The following is a 17,403-nucleotide window of genomic DNA, read 5'->3' on the forward strand; positions in this document are numbered from 1 at the left end:
CTTTTCTTTCCCCATTTTAAATAAAAACAGTATCATTTCATTAATCCCTAAAGAAATCTCATCTGGCATGCAAGCCTTTCAATGCAGAACAGACACAGAGTATGATAAAATTACAGCATCACCAGACTGGGGTCTCATAAATGAGAAATTTCATTTTAAGCAGGGTATGGTTCTGTTTAGCCACAGCAGCATGCTTACACGAGGCTGCTGCAATAACTAGGAAAGAGAGTGTCATTTCTGAGCACCAAATCAGCAGCAAAACCACCAGAGCTCCAGTTCCATAATATTGTTACAGTACTATCTTCTGCTCCCACTGGAATTAGAAAAATGAATTCCTTGGGAGAAAAGGGCAAAGGAGTTTCCAGGCAACCCAGGGTCTTTGCCTTTCTGCTGAGGCCAATGAGCACAGGGATCAGAAGCAGCCATGGACATCTGTTCCTTACAAAATGAACTGAGATTAAAACCCGTCACCCTAGAGTAGACAGGAAACTCCCCTCCTTGTTCTAGTGAAGCTACCCAGGTTTTCTGGGAAGGTGGACCTCAGTGAAAGTGGAGGTGCTGGGTGCTCTAACCTCCCACAGAGTATATAAGGACTAGAGAGAGCTCAGTACCTCCCAGAACCAACATCTTGAAACATCTTTACATACATTTTTAATGTCTCCACCTTGACTTGCTATGAGATTCTCCCTTGAATATCAGATGAGCTGTCATTAATGCTAAAATACAAGCTGAAATAAAATCAGTGCCTCACAGTCCTCATCTAAAAGACAAGGGATTCTTGCACACATAACTTCTCATACCAAGCACATGTCATAGGATTTCCATAAAAGTTGTTTCAAATCCAGTACTAAAAGGGTCAGAACTTTTTGAAATGTAAATCTAACATATAAAACTTTCCTTTTATGAAGTGGTGTAGGAGGAAAATGGATAAATATTTTATGGCAATCTTTGACTGATTTATCCTTTAAAAGGGGAATCATAACATAATTTGTCCCATTCCTTGTAGTTAGGCAGAGGAACTATTAATTGCAGTATGTTTGGAGCAAACTTTCCAAGGACTGCTGCCTATGTAGAATTATCTAAGTTTGATAGTTATGGCCAAGAATGCTTAGAAAGAAGTAACAGCTTCTACCTTTTACACTTGAATGGATGGCAAAAACAACTCTTGGTGATATTGATGCAGGCTTCTGCATGCAGAAACTTTGCCTGAACTCCAATGATCATGGCTATCTTTGCCAACAGCATATACTTGGCTTAGCAAGGCGTTAAAAGTGCAAGAAATTCTGGCCTGCTCTGTTGTAAAAATGCTGGCAAACACACCCTTAACGGGCACCTGAGTGAGTTTTCTTAGCTGTAAGCAGTAAATGCACAGCACCATGTCAATTTTGCTGCCTCCAGCAGATGCCACACATGATGTTTGCACCAAGAAATCGCAGATCAGAGGAACGAACCAAAAATGAAAGATGTAAGAATTTAATTATAATCTAAATCTGCCCCTTGCCTTGTCTGCGGGAGTTAACCTGGCCCAAGGCTTGTCTGCACGACGATCATAATCCGGAGAATCTGTGACCTCCACGTACTCATTAAATCGCAGGATTCGCCTTGCTTGAAGTTCGGCCACTGTAGGCCTCAGGCTGAGCTGTAAGCGGGAGACAGAAAATAGTACACTTAATAAGACATAATAAAATAAAAGCTGAGGGTATGATGTAATCTCTAGAGAACTTTAATGATGCTTCTAAATAGGGTCACTTTCAGGTGTCTAAAAAAGGCACCACCCTGGGAGCACTGCATGGGAATGGGGGAGCAGCATAACCTAATTTCTTCGATTATAAAAATAGTCTTTGTCAGACAGGTCACAGAGAATCTTGACAGTTATCCCTGGAATATTAATTGTGACTTTGCAACTGGCACTCTGTTTACCCCACTAGATGATAGGTCTGCATTAACGATTACACTCTCTGTTATGTTCAACTATAATACAGAAAATAAGCCTGATATGGAGGGACCTGCCCAACTAAAAAATAAAATAAAATAACATCTGGTGGTTAGGCATTCTATCTTAGTCATTACGATGCCCAGCCACAGGGTTCCAGTCACCTCAAACAACATTCATTTTAATCAGCTAAAGACAATCACATTAAGGAAAAAAATACTGTAACTATTTTTGCAGAGAAGGACAGACAAAGGAGACATACAAAAATCTTTCCCATCCTCTCCCACAATGACACCCCCAAGCTAGAATAGCACATCACTGTTTTGTTTTGTTTATTTATTTATTATTTTTATTTTGCAGGGACAATGAGCACAATCCCATCTGGAGTAGGCAAGCCCGCTGATGTGGCCAGGAGAAGGGTGAAGGAATGGGCACACACTGCTTTGCTGCCCTCTCTGCTGCCCAAGGGAAGAGTGGATCTATAGGTGTGGCTGCCCTTGAACATATGTGACAGTGGTGGTCATGCTCAGAGGAAACGCCCAGATCATTTCTTCCCCCTGCTTACATGGACAAATATTAAGCATAGGCAGACTGTATGCTTTTTTTTTTTTTTGAGGTAGAGGAAACTGGAAGGAATGGGGTTTCTCCCTAGAAGGATTTGGCTGGTACTGCCTTTTAAACGGATTTCTAATACGAGGACATGACTAACGCGTATTTGCATTAATGTATATACACTGGATTTTTGAATCTTACAAAAAAATAATCCTATGCGCACCAATACACAATACAAAACAAAACAAACAAACAAACAAAAAACACATCATCACCTTTCTACTGAGTCTACGTTTTATTTCTCTTTTGGCTTCCTGTTCCTCTTCTTCATTCTTCTCTGTTTTTGGAAGAGATAAAAAGCAGTGAATATTTACGTATTATAACTCCACATACTTAATTCTCTTGGTTTAAAGCTTCAGGACTTCAAATCTTGGCTCATGCTTGCTCATATTTTGGGGTGATTCTACATGTATTCTCTACTTTTTGATTTTGTGTGCTCTCATTTCTTTTCCCTATCCTCGTTTCCCCCCAGTTCTGTAGATACCTCGAGTCACCAGGATAAGTCAGGAACGTAGCAATGAGAAGGCTTCTGTGTAACAGTACGAGAGAGGTACTCTGAAAGAGCTGTCTAATGTTTCAATTACTCATCCTAGTATTAAAATCACTATTGCTTTTACTTCCAACATGCCATCTCTTGACTAAGAGTCTAATTATCCATAAGGGTCAGAGAAAAAACTTTGCTCTGAGTATCTGAATCAGCCAAGTGTCCTCTACTGCTACAGAATGGAATGAAGCAATGACAATTCTTTTTAATGCCAGCTGTTAGTGCAAATTACTTTTGTTACTTTAACATTTTTTCTGACTTTATAATGAATGTATATGATTCATTACTCAGATATTCTTGGTTAAGGTCCACTAGCTAAACCAAATGCAATGTGTAACTTCTGTGCCCTGAATGGGTACAACACAAAATTGCACATGCATTTTCTCAATGTACTTGGGAACAAAACTGAAATGTGCTATTAATAAATTTCTGAGCAAACCAAAATTGATTTCTTGAGTGCCACTGACAAGAACACTTAAAAGGGCACATTCATAAGGACTCAGCATTTTTTTAATTTGATGTGTGTTCTGAAGAATATTATCTAATTTATTGATCCACCTCATAGTTACATGCAAGCTTAACTTCAATGTGGCTGAAATATACCACCTAGAAATATTTTTAGAATTCAGATCCTGTTTTATTCAAGGTTGGTGGTTATGGATTCCAAGCTGTAGTTCAAGGCTAACTATAAAGCTCATTTGTCTATTGTGGATGCAGCCAACCTACATAGGCGAAAAGGCACTTTTAAATTCCAGTGTTGTTCAACACTGTCTGCTATGGCCAGCCTGCAGTGTTACTACAGGCAACCTAGCTGCAAAAAGGTTCCATGTTATGGCTGGTACACTGGACACGTGTTAGGTGACACGTCACCTAACAGCACTTGCACATTTCATTGCTCTCATGTAAGAATAATACAGTGGAAAGAAGGACAAGTGACTTTTTTTTTTTTTTTTAAAAAAAAAAAAAGACAGTAACAAGAACCAGCCCAAGAACTGTTCTGGGAGAAGATCCCAACACCAACCCCAGATTTCTATTAGCAAGATGCAATTGCAAGGGCTTGCAGTGAGAATTAGGTTGGATCTATTGTTGATGGTGCTTTTATTGATACTGAAATGTGAACATAATTCATGGTCTATTAATAGCTTTTCTCTTAAATCATGAAGAAATGGATCTGTAAGGATCTGTAACTGAGTAAACTGAAAAAATTGAGAGTTAAAGATAAATTTACTTAAACTTTATTATTATTATTACTGACATACCTAGTAATAAATAAGTTGTGTATATTTAAGGATTTGACTTTAGATAAGAACTCTTTTTATGACATCTTCACCTAACAAAATCAAAAGCTCTCTAGCTTTTTTAGGACAGGTAAGTCATCTGTAGGGTTTTGTTTAAGCAACTCAATGCACAGTACTTAAGCACAAATTATTAATCTGGGGTTCCATTTATCTGGAATTTGTTTGACATACAAATTTTTGCCCCTTCAGGAACTGAGTCACTTCAGTATTACCTCATAGAAATTCTCCAGTAGCAAAAAAGATGCAACTGGATAATGCACATCAGTGGATATACACACACAGTTACATATTCAAATTGACTTACTTCTAGAAAGAAAACTCAAGAGCTGAAGTAAAGCGACTGAAATCTGGTGGCTGCTGTTTATATTCTGAACGTGCTGTTAGGCCAAAGGCCGCTAGTTCCTGGCACTGACCACTCTCCCTTGTACCTAAAGCACTTATTGCATCTCTCCAGACTGCTGAGCACAACAGAAACACTGCCCTGACACAAATTCTTACTAAGAATAACACCTATAATGCATTTTTTTTTGTCTTGTAAAGTTTTGAAAGTTGCCACAGTGATTTAAGAAGATGCATTGAGCTAAAAATAATGGGCCTTGTGCTCCTTCTCCTTCAGGTGTCATGGACAATCCCACCCAGAGGCTGTTCCAGCTGCAGGTATGAACTGACTGACTTGCCCAAACAGAAACACATTAACACACTGAAACACCTTTCTGACTGCATTCCACCTTAAAAGCAGATCTGATCTGTAGGATGTGGAGAAGGAAAACATAAACAGTGTGTTCCCAGCTCCAAGTCCCCTCCTCAAACTGCTGCGGAGCCGCACTGGCAAAGGACCAGCTGAGCAATTGCCTTTTGCTTGCAGCACTCTCTGGTCAGGTCCCAGCAAGCTGTGGCTTTCCTCCTTCCCTGACTGCAGCTCCTGGGAGGCACAGCAGCACACAGGTCAAATGGGCACTTGACTCCGAGCTGAAACCATTTTATTTAGTATCACGGTCTCCGGTTAAAAAGCCCAGTGGTCAAAGTAGAATAAACGGCTTCCTTGGCATCTATATGTTATCGCTCCTGCAGCGTCTGCCTCATTAAATCCTGTCAACTTCTGTTTCTGCAGGACATCTGCTTCACAGCAGAAGGGGAGAAGAGAAGAGAGGATTTGCTCTGCCCGAGGACTGTTCTGCTCTTGACCAGAAAGCACTCCAGGAGCATGAAACTGAACTTTCCATTGTGTCCCTGTGGGGATTAGCTATGTTTAGACTTCTCTGTGGGCTTGCTGAGGAAAGAAAAAGAAAAGACAAACAAAGCGCCTCCCTCTTGGAATGCTGTGGAACACAGAAAGCGGCTTCTCTTTCCCGGTTTTACAAGAAAAGACAATCATTAATATTCCCTAACTAGCACCAAGGGCTAAACACTGCTTTCTCAAAGCCAGTACTGGCAAGTGTGCAGGTGCACCGGACAAAAAGTTCACTATCCTTTACAGATACAGATCTGTATCCTTTACAGATACAGAAAAAAATACAATTATCTTAATCTAAAATTCTAATTTTTTTTTTTTTTTGCAATAATACAATGCTATAAATACTACCAGCTCAGAGCCAGTACACAAGAAACCTGTCTGCACTAAAACCACAAGGCTCTATCTATTCCTTTGAGTGGACTCTTCAGCTATCATAACTCTGTTTTAGTGTGGGAAGACTCAAAAATTCAGATAGTTTTACCCAAATTGTTTTTACACAAAGCAGCCTGCAATGTTTTGCAGTTTTACTCAGTTACAGGATTTTCAGCAACTGGTTTATCTGGTAATATTATCAAAACAAATCTTGCAACACAGATTTCCTCATTTTAAATGGAAATACAGAAAACATTCAGACTTTTTCTGAACCTCTTGAAAGATTTGGGCTGAACTTAATCCTGAAATAAACATTTGGACCTTTACCACTTAATGTAACCTCAAAGTCTGATAAATATTACTCAAAACAATACTTTTCCTTGGTTGCAGTTTACATACAAGCAATAATTTTCCCCACGCAATACTTAAAAAGGAGGAAGGAAGCCTTATGAAAGGAATCCCAACTTATTCACAAAAGTTGCCTACAACAACAAAGGCATTTAAGAGATGTAAACATTTCTGAATGATCCACAGGAAGGGAATGCCATAATTTTGATAAATGATATGCAGGTTTTAGAGCTGAGAGAAAACTTGCACACTCGAAGGGCTCTGAGTCAGACTGTCATCACAAACACTGTCTTTTCTTGTGTTTGCTTTGCTTTTTAGAGATTAACTTGAAATATTTTATATCTCTGTGATGAGCAAAAAGCAGTTGTGTATTCTACATCTGCTTGTCAGTGGTTCTGCTTTTATTTATTTATTTTCCACTTATACGTCTGTGTTTCAGCACTTATTTTTGCTCTCCCTTGCACCGTTAAGCCAGACACAGGGAAGCAGCAGGGAAGGATGGCTGGCTACAGAGGAACAGCGAAGAGGTATTGAGTGCAAAGCATGGTTTGCTGCCAAAAACATCAAGTAAACAAGCTGAAACAGGAGTAGAAATCTATTAACTGCTTTCCAGTCTTGAGCTACTTATTGCAAAATCAGTGACCAGAATAAACAGTGGCAAAGGCGATACTAAATACACTATAAATATGTTGGTAGATCAGTTATCTAGAGATTAGCTAGACAGAGAGCATAAGAAGCCCAGCTGCTGTTCTCACCTCAGTGTCCATATCCTGAATCACCAAAGATGTTTTGGAATTACCTTTCTCACCTAGTTCAGCGTGAGCTGCTTGTCACGTAAAATGCTTCTGTATTTCCCATTTTATCTTTATTATGACTATGCAATGTACAGGTTAAGAAATTATGCCCTTAGAAAGCTCATTCACATTATGGATTGGACAGGAGTCCCTTGAACTTGTGCACCATAATGCAGAAACAGTAGCTTCCCCTTTTCAATAAGACATGACACTATTTGACTTTGAAGAGCTTGCACAGCAGCAAAATGATTTTATTAGCGCAGATAGTTGCCCTAAAGCCAGTAATTCTTATTCCTCCTTGATCTGCTGGCCGGAACAGGTGACAGTGATCAGTCCATAGACTTTGTCAGGAAAACAGCCTATTAGCTTTTCTTCCCTTGGCATGCTGTGTGACAGGGTTACACAGACGAACTCCATAGTTTTTGAAAAATTGTTGGAAACAACTGCATTATAACTGCTCTTTCAGCTACATCAAGTATAGAAATTTATATATATATATATATATATATATATATATATACACACACACATAGAATAGATGAGTTCTGAGATTTGTTGCTATGTGTGAAACACTTCCAAGTGCATTTTCTTCCTTGTAAATGTTTGTATTGTTTATTTCTTCATCAACTACTAGCCTCTCCTGCAGAAAGAATACAGGGCTAGCTGGAGCTGGGCATGGCAATTGTTACAGTGCATGATTAGATAATATCTATATTATAAAAAGATTCATAAAGACAAAAAATGTGTGTTCTAAAGAGTTTACCAGCCTAAAAACAAAAACAGCATAACTAAATTGGAAAGTAAGTATAGAATGTAAACATCTAGTTTTCCAAAGATCTACCCCTATTTGAATCACAGACTTAAATTTTTCTACAGGGATACTGAAGAATGATTAAATCATCAGAAAGATATTAAATAGGAATGTACTATCCAAGTTTCAATACACAAGACAAATAAATACATTTATTTCAGAAATGGATGTAAGGACCAACATGCTGAAGCAGTTGGCATATGCCTGTCCCCTTTCCTCTGAATACTTCACCTTTCTTCTTAGTTCACTTTCCAAACTCTGTCCTTGTATCCCACCTCTAACTCCTACTGATATTCCCTCTTCCTTCTCAGAAAAAATAGGTGGAAGTTTAACCAGCCTTGAACTACTTCTAAGGGGTATCTAATTCATTTCTGGGCTTTGTGACTGGTTTCAAGAAGTGGGATTGTGACAAGAAAAATGCAGCATCTTGAATATATGCATTTTTCACAGCTACAGGTTAGCATATAAGTCTAGCGTTGACTTGTGATTTTAAAGAACATAATTACTCTCCAATTATGGATCTAACACTAGAGTAACAAGGACCAGGCCACCATATGAATCCAAAATATGCTGTGATCACTTTCTAAGTATTAACTTAAACCTGAATAAAATACTTACGCTTTAGGATATTTCTTTGTTCTAGCTCTTCAGTTGTAGGCCTCTGGCTAAGTCTCCTGTAAGAACAAAGTAGGTGACTGATTTTAAACCAGATCTAAATAACACCTGATGATTTGTAATGCAGCTTAAAAGATGTCTTACATAGCCATTCTTATAAAGCTATTCATTTCCAGTTGAGGTATTCAACCACAGACAATTTCCACATGTAGTTATAATACCTGGGCATGTAACCTCACTACTGACTGGGCATTTATTTTAACATTTATATTCTCACCACTTGAACACATAAGTGATACTTGCACAATATTACAGAAATTGTACCAGCAAATTTAAATTCCTCATTTAGAGGTATAATTTTATGAAAGAGTTCATAAACCTTTTTTGTCCCCAGGTATCACAATTACGATAAGCTGTGCAAGCATAAGATTATTCTCAGGTGTTTTGAATGCAAATCGTGTGTGTTTTGTTTTGTTTTATTTTGTTTTAACAAAACATAAGTGGAGCATTCCTCATCAATTTGCAAGCACGTTGAAATTGTGGAGTTTCTATCAACACTTGATTTTATTTAGTTACTTATATATAAAAATGACCATTTAAGAAATATCTGAGATATTCATTTTCTGGTCTATATAGTACAGAACATGGTGGATGTTGTCTTTGTGTTTAATAAACAAGTTCACATGTTTGCTTGAGAAAAGGAGCAAGAAAAATTTCAGCAGTAAAACTGATGTTGCAAATGTCTTAACAGTTGGAAATCCCCTCTGCCCAGCAATCCTCCTAGCTCACTACAGACCATTTGTGGCCTCATGAAAGCCACCTGATTCCAACAACCCTTAGCATTTCTGTGACACCTGGAGACAAAGAGGATGGTGTGGAGTGTGCTTGTGGCCATCAAATGAGACTGCAGAGCTGAGTTTTGATTTAAACAGGGACTTTCTGGTAAGGAATGTAGAAAAAACACTGTTATGAAGAGACTGGTTTCCAGTTACACTATGGGGGGGATCATTTCTGGTAATGGACTGCTTCAGTAGCAGACCTTCTATTTTTTTTTAACAGCTCCAGGTCTCATTACGTACAAAATTTCCATTGTGTTCATGTGATTTTCGGATTGTGAGGAGGTTTGAAAGGAGTGAACAAGCCCATGCTGCAGGAAGTTCCTGACCCAGCACTCACTGGGCTGTGGGAACAGGACTTCCACTGCCTTCAGATACTTTTCCACCAGATCTCTGCTCTTAGGTGCTGACCACGACATTGGGAATTTTAAAAGAAGATGCCATAAATTCAGTTGTGATTTCAAACCTCTCAGCACAGGTATTGCACCTGGCATTGTACCAGGCACCATAAGCTTTGCACATCTATTTTATGACTGTGTGGTGAGGGTGCCAGCCTGGCAGAACTGGCAATGCCAGGCAGGAGAGCTGAGGGCAGGAATCAAAGAGCAGCTTGTTCACTGTAAGCCCCAGGGGGAATACAGATAGGCAGGATGTGATTACCAGAGCTGGAATTTGGTTAGGAAAGCACTGATAACAACCAGGCTTCTTTATTAGCAGGAGAAAAATGACCTTTGGGCTCTACAAAAAAGATGTATGCCTCTCACAGTTAGGGAATGAAATAAATTATTTAGCTAGCCATGCAATTCACAGAGCACCTCAGCACATGTGCTAAGTGCTGGGCCCGGGCTGCTGGGCTTCTGTACTGGAGTAGCACTGGCTGTACTGCCCAGTATCTGGAAATCTAACAAACACAGGACATCCTCCAAGCCTGCCTGAGCTACATTGCTGAGCACAAGAGAAACAACGACAGGCCTGGGAAAATCCACATGTATTGTAGTCTGTTCTCAGAGACTTTAAAAAAGAAAATTAACACTTTGGATGATTTTTTTTAAGGTTTGTAAAAATAAAAGTGAAAACTTTTTTTTATTTACTTGAAAATTTTTTTAACGCAATGTTCTCAAGTTCAGGAGCAGAAAGTAATGTATGTCCCACAGCAGTTAGGAGCATGAGAAAGACATGCTCAGAGGTGAGCACACTACTGATCTGCAGTCAGTCTCTATTTATTTCTTTTATTGGAACCAATACATGAATAATTAATCATTTAGATAACAGGAGAAGGGTGGGAAGGAACATAAGGGAAGAACATGCACAGGCATACTTTGTGTGTCTGAAACTATAACTCTTGACTGAGAGGGGGACACGTAAGTTCAAGTCCTTGCTAACCAGCATGAGGAAACGCTTGAACCATGGCACCAATTATTCTGGAGTCATTTTTATTCCTATGTAAAACAAACAATCAAACAAAAACAAACAAAACCAAAAAACAAACAAACAAACTCAGCCCCTGAAGCTCTAGGTTTGTCTCCTGCAGAACAAAAATCTAAGATGGACATTTTAAAGTTTTGTGAGAAATTAAAATACAATTTTAATTTTAATTTTTCCAGACAGTTTTACCATGAAGATCGTGCACTGCATATTGGGCTGAATTTAAAATATGAACCTAATGTTATTCACCATCTTCCTCCACCTCCACCCAGTAAAAACACATTTACACTGCAACTAATACCTCACTAGCTTTGTTCCAATCTGATGTCTGATTTCCTGCCTCTCCTCTTCAGATGTGCACTGCAAGATGTTTTTGTCTTCTAATTCTTTCTTAGATGGTCTGTTGCCAAGTTTGATAGCAAGAGTATCCCTACGACGAATTTTACTTGCCAAAGAGCCTGAGGAAAGGAAGAGGAGGGTAAATTTAGTTCATTCATGCTTAGGTTACAAACACAAACTCTGAGTAAGGACTTTAATACCTCCCCAAAGCAGCCTTGTTCCAACATGCAGGAGAAGAATTTTAATTAACATCAAAAGGGAAATAGTTTCAACTCGGCTCACAACAATAAAAAGTTGGAAGACTTGCATGAAAAAGCTAACAGCCTAAATGACAGAGGAGCTTTACAAGGACAAATTTACATTTATGTGTCTTTGAAGTCTGATACATTACAGGTTGATTTATTTATCTACTTAGTACTGTTAGCAAAATGCTGCTTTTTTCTTAATCTTTAAATGAAAATGAGAACAAAGTCTTGTTCTCTCATCTTTCTCATTCTTTTCTTTTTAGTCCCAATGTAATGCTACTTATTTCTTGTATATTGCTTTCATCTTTAAATTGTTAAAAAAAAAAAAAAAAGTTGAATAAAATGAAAAACTCTCTGAGAACTTGTAAAGTATTCTAGGCAGGATGCCCTAGGCACTGAAGCAATCTCTTCACCCGTAAAGCAGATACAGTAGGGAAAACAGACACACCATCTTGCCTGTGTTAGCATCAGCCAGCTGTGGAACAACTTCCCTTGTCTCTCATTATTCTGACCGAGAGGGCTACCTATGTCCTATGATGACAGAATTTTATGATGTATGACAGTTTGTTAAGGTCACAGGCTCCCACTTCACTTCTTATTAAGACACTGCTGCTGTCTGAATTGATGAATTTTTAGTTGCTACCACTTTGGATGGTATTCAGACCAAAGGGAGAACTGCAGAAGACTTCAGTGTCTCAAGCTATCTGGCACTTCACCTTCTGCTGCACCAGTGTTCATGCTGTTATGTGCCTTGCCCTTGGATCTCCTGCAGGACTTTCCAGAAGCTGCTGAGGACTGTCCAGTGAGAGCCGGTCCTCTTGGAGGCGGGTGTGCTCCGCTGTAAGCAGCAGCCTGGAATGGTGGCTACATGATGCTGAGCCATTTGGGGGCTCATGTAGCATTTGGGTTGCCATGTAGCAACTTCCCCAGTCACCTCATTCCCACAAGATCTCTAGTGCAAGTCAGTTCAAAGCCACACTGGTGCTTTAACGGTAAAGATTCATTACATGGGCAAGCCCCGATCAATAAAACTTAGGGCTGATGCCCTAACGTGGAGGCCTTGTCCTACCCTGTTCTCCTGAACCCACTACTTCCACCTCCACTCCCAACTATGCAATGCTTGATCTGGGGCCCAGCAGGTTTTTGATCACAATTGTCTGGGAAGGGAGAAGGATACTCATTTCTCATTCACCACAAGGTACAACACTACATCATCTAAAACCATGCCATGCAGCCATATCCTCCTCTCTTTACTTTGCTAAACAGGGGTCAGGCATGGTCACATAATGTAATGTGCAAAGGGTGGACTGCAACATGTTGGTGGGATGCCCTGCAGTAGCACCACATCCTGGAAGAGAATCACCCACAGACTGATAGGCCTGCTTGCAGCTCTGTCCCAAAGTCTTTGCTCTCTTGCAGGCCACAGCTTAGTGGGGTCATCTACACAACAACTCATTGGGTGTAGGAATCATGGACTGCATGCAACCAGCGAGCTCCAGTTAGCAATCTGGCAACCACAGCAGCTTAGCAGGCTCCCTGAGCCAGCCCAGGACAACTGGATGTTAGATATACCCTAAGATGGCCACCCCTCCCCAGCACCCTCTTCTTGTTAGGGGCTTACTTTCAGCACTAGCATTATCATCATCGTCGTCATCGTCATCATCTGTGTACAGGATCGGCCCGTCAGAGTCCGAGTCGCTGCTGTGGCTCTCTCTGCTGCTTTCACTCTCAGGAGGGGCAGCAGCATCAGACGCCTCCTCCAGTGGTTCAGAGTGGGTCTGGTCAGGTGCCTCTGCTTCTTGGTCATCCTTGGTAGCCAGGCTATGAATTCATAAGCAGACACAGTGTCACATTAACGCAAGCAGTAGAGAACATGAATGGGAGAGAGCCTGCATAAGCAACCATGAAAATAAAAGTTCTGCTGCTCAAACTAACTTCTTTCTCTAAAACTGTATGTAGGTAAAACATATGCAATGTATATATATGTGCATGGGTGTACGTATCTGTTTATGGATAAGCGTGTTAAGAAGAAAGATGCAAACAGTCTAAAAAGATGAGCTGCAAAGTCTGTACAGAAACATCATTGTTCTTATTTATTTCTTGTGGGATAGTACCAACTACATAAAAGCTAATGAGAGGAGAGAAACAGCTCATAAAGTTGGGGGTGAGAGGACTCAGTCAGAGAGCAGGCAGGATTGCAAAGCTTCCTCTTCTGGAAGCCTGACTCTATTTACTGCAAATATAGTTTTATTGCTGTTGGGTGCAAAACATTCATTTCTATCACTGATGAATATGGAAATCGGCAGCAGAGGGCCCTCTGCCTTGGGAAAATCCTTTGTGTAAACGAAGGGTAGAGAAAAGGGAGAAGCAGCACAGGAATGCAACATTGGCACAGATGTACCAGCAAGGCTCCCTCTATTTCAAGGAAACTCTCTCGGTCACTGGCATCTAGACCAAAACCTCTTGGGTTGTTATGAAAGACACTGGGTCTTGTGGCAGGGAAAAGACAGATTAATAAGCTAGTTGCTTTTTTGCTGCCAACTATTTTGCGTAAAAAATATAATTATGACTTTGTTCTTGACTAGATTTTATAATATCTGAGACTTAGAAAAGCTATTAGGCAGTAACAGACCAAACATTTACTAACCAATGCTTAAAACTGTCATTAAGTCTGCAAGTGAATTCAGCTACTGAATCGAGAGCTTTATCAATGAGATTTTAAATGATATTCCCCCCAAAAAATATATATATATATTTTTTTTAAATAACAAACTTTTAATTAAGCATCCTTTCTTGCTTGCCTTTATGAGAGAGAAATAAAAGTGTTATCTGTGGCTAGCTGAGCTGTTGACTGCAGTGGTCAGTATTCAGCCAGGCAGCAATACAGGTGGCACATGATGAGAAATGCCATCATGGGGAATCATTAAATATTATGGGTGAATGGCTCCAAGATGTTCACAAGGGGCAAATTGTGCTGGGATGCCCCTAAGAAATGGACACAAATTACCAGTCAGCATGCCTACAGCATCCTTTATGCAAAGGTAACACTAGAAACGTGGGTTCCTACAGGCTTTGCCACTTACCCATGACAGCAATGACTTACCAATGACCATCTCACCTTTTTGAGTCTTCTCCACTAGCATCTGGACCACCATCTTGGGCTGTACTGCTCAGGTTGTCATTTGTGCCTTGCTCAGCCTGGAGAAGAGGTTTCATATCTGATCCAGGGATGGATGGCCTGGCTACCGAGCCCTCTGGTGCATCTTGGGCATCTGAGGAGACAGCGGGCTGACCAGCTGCAGCAGGAAAAGGAGGTGGAGGTGGAGGAGGAGCTGTGGTGGGAGGAGGGGGGACAACCAGCTTGCTCCGTTGGTCTACGTCCTCTGTTTCAGAAATTACTATGGAAGGCTGCTCAGGCTCAGATTTTTCTGCCTTCACTTCCAACCTGTTGGCTGTGGCACCTGAGGGGGAAGAAGCTGCCCCATCTGGTGCTGTTCGTGGGGCTGACTGCTTGCCAGCTTTCTTCTTGCCCCTGGGAGTCCCTGATGTGCCCGATTTGCTGGAAGTCTCCTTAGAGGCTTTGGAATGAGATGATGTGGACGAAGGAGATGGCGATGAAGAAGACTTGGAGACTGGTGCTTTTTTAGCATGTGAGGAACTAGAACTAGCTAAAATAAGAAAAGAAAAAGCATTTTACAGTCTCGCAACTATGCATTTTTTGCACCTTTCTGCATGAATTGCTTTGTATGCTGATAAAAATGAAAAAACTACACTTGATACTTCTATAACTCTTCATATATATGCTTGAGATGAGTAAAGGTTCGAATTCACAATTCAGCTTTAGAGATGGGAAGACTGAAATGATGAATACTTGTCGAAGATCAGTGAAGGGGATCAATCTTAGAAATAGGTGAGATTTTGATCCTAGCATTCTGTGTTGGCCCATTAGAAGTTGCCTGGACATCATCCACTACTTTTTTTCCAAAACGTTTCTTGCCCGAGTTAAAAAATAAATAAAAAAATGCTACGGGACCAAGAAAATTGTCTGACCTTTTCTATTATGTGATTTTTATGGTCTGAGCAGTAGGAGAACAATATGATTTTCCTCACACCTTTCAATGAACATCAGGACCATTGAGAGCATCAGTTAATTACATTTCACAATGTTCTTGCAAGTAGCATGCTCCTAGTTAATGTCAAGCAGCAGAGGGACAGTAAAATGAGACGTAATTTTGAGTACAGATTGGTATGTCCATAAAACAGAGTTGGAAAACAATGATCTCATTCTGCACAAATGATGTCCAGAAGGAAAGAGGCACTGCAGGCCTTCTGTATATACTGGAGCTCTTTGTCTTGACAGTGACCAACTCAAGTAGCCTTGAAAATGTGGTAACACAAGATTTTGACACTAGTTGCACGAACTGGCTGGTAATGTTTCTGTCTGCTGTTGTGATACTATACTGAAGCATATATGGTTGCACCTTGGCTCTAGTCAGTGCCCAGGTTTGCAAGAGAGCTCAGCTAGCAAGGTATGCCCCATGTGCATCCCAGCCACGTTTCTGATGGCTGTGTTGATGCACACATCACTTGGACTGGGAGCTTCAGAATTCTGACTTGCATTTAAAAAGCAATAAAACTGACAACCACCTTAAAATTCAGTCTTCTTCATCAAAATGCATCCAACTCAAACACTTCTGCTGCAGTAAAAACGCATTAACCTCAAGAGCGCAAATGAAAGCATTATAAAGCTACACGGCAGCCTTGAAGCTAAGCTTACCGAATAAAACAGAAAGCTGTAATAAAAATCTGCTGAAAGGCCTACTTTACTTATAAGCATTTAAATAAAAACAAAACCCCAGCAGATTAGGATAGAATCAAAATACAGATACTGGCCATAATAAGCTCACGATACAAAAATAGCTTTCACAGTGTGACTGCTCTTAGTCTAAAAGAAGATGGAAAATAATTCAAAAGACACATTACACCGTTCTCTCCTGCAGCAGAATGTTATGGTTTATAAACATTTATAGAGCCGTGTGGCTTTCAGTACATCTGGAAAAATTTGCAGGAACTCATGGCTTCAGGCATATCAGTGTCCCTCTTTGTGCCGTGAGGTAACTGTACGGGGCACGGCGCGGGATCTACTGATACTGCAGTCACCAGCCACACCGACTGACTTCACTTACCAGCAAATCAAAAGGAAACAAAGAAATGGTACAGGCGGCAGTTCCTAATTGCAATGGAAATAAATGGTGGCTCCAACCTGTATATTATTTAGCAGAAACCTCAGTGAGTAAGTAGATGGTACTAACAAAGGGCTCTGGTTCTGATCCAGCAAAGCACTTAAACACAGGCCCCAGCCAACAAAACCAGTTATGTGCTTAAACTTAAGAACTCCAGCACAATACAAATATACAGCTGCACTATAATTATCACTGGGAAAACGTCAAAAGATGTTTCCATTGAATGAAACCTTACATTATTCTCAGAACCCTCCTGGACTTGCAATCAGATACAAAAACTTGAAAGAATTCTCCCAGAGAAATTCACCCCCACACACTTTCACTCAGGTCAGAAGTGCTATTGCTATTGTTGCTTTAAGCTGGGCTGCCTGACAACTTTCTGTCAAGCCTCTTTTTCAGTAGAAAATTTGAATTTTGATTAAACACAGAAATTTCACGACCATTATTTGCCTTTTGGCACAAGTACATGCTTACGTTCATGTCCCCTTTCTCCCAGCTATACTGTTTCAGTTTGGAAACCTTCTGAGTAACCTCAGTTTCTCAAGTCCTATTCTCCTTCATGGGACTAGATCACTGGCTGCACCACTTGTTCACTTTCATGGGGATCTGATAAACCTTGTGTATTAAATACTGTTCCCGATACATTCTCCTTATGAATCATTGCCCCTATTTAAAACGAAAACAATGTACCTAATGCTGAAAGAAATTACTAGTAGAAAATGTACTATTTTATACAAGAGGTACATTGATATAT

At 40.1% G+C, this 17,403-nt stretch overlaps 1 protein-coding gene across 4 annotated transcripts in view; it reads right to left on the reverse strand.

The window, feature by feature from the left end:
• PHACTR2 (phosphatase and actin regulator 2) overlaps nucleotides 1-17,403 on the reverse strand; it is a 135,463-nt gene that overhangs the window by 10,293 nt on the left and 107,767 nt on the right. For all 4 annotated transcript variants that reach the window (XM_084515857.1, XM_084515860.1, XM_084515859.1 and 1 more), the window contains 6 exons: nucleotides 14,525-15,074; nucleotides 13,028-13,227; nucleotides 11,124-11,280; nucleotides 8,565-8,620; nucleotides 2,761-2,822; nucleotides 1,502-1,639 (listed from right to left, as the gene is read on the reverse strand). In XM_084515857.1, the coding sequence (XP_084371983.1) occupies nucleotides 1,502-1,639; nucleotides 2,761-2,822; nucleotides 8,565-8,620; nucleotides 11,124-11,280; nucleotides 13,028-13,227; nucleotides 14,525-15,074 (1,163 nt within the window). The remainder of the gene's footprint in view (nucleotides 1-1,501; nucleotides 1,640-2,760; nucleotides 2,823-8,564; nucleotides 8,621-11,123; nucleotides 11,281-13,027; nucleotides 13,228-14,524; nucleotides 15,075-17,403) is intronic.

This window comes from Aythya ferina (genome assembly GCF_964211825.1).
Source record: "Aythya ferina genome assembly, chromosome: 3".
In the NCBI taxonomy this organism is placed as follows: Eukaryota; Metazoa; Chordata; class Aves; order Anseriformes; family Anatidae; genus Aythya; species Aythya ferina.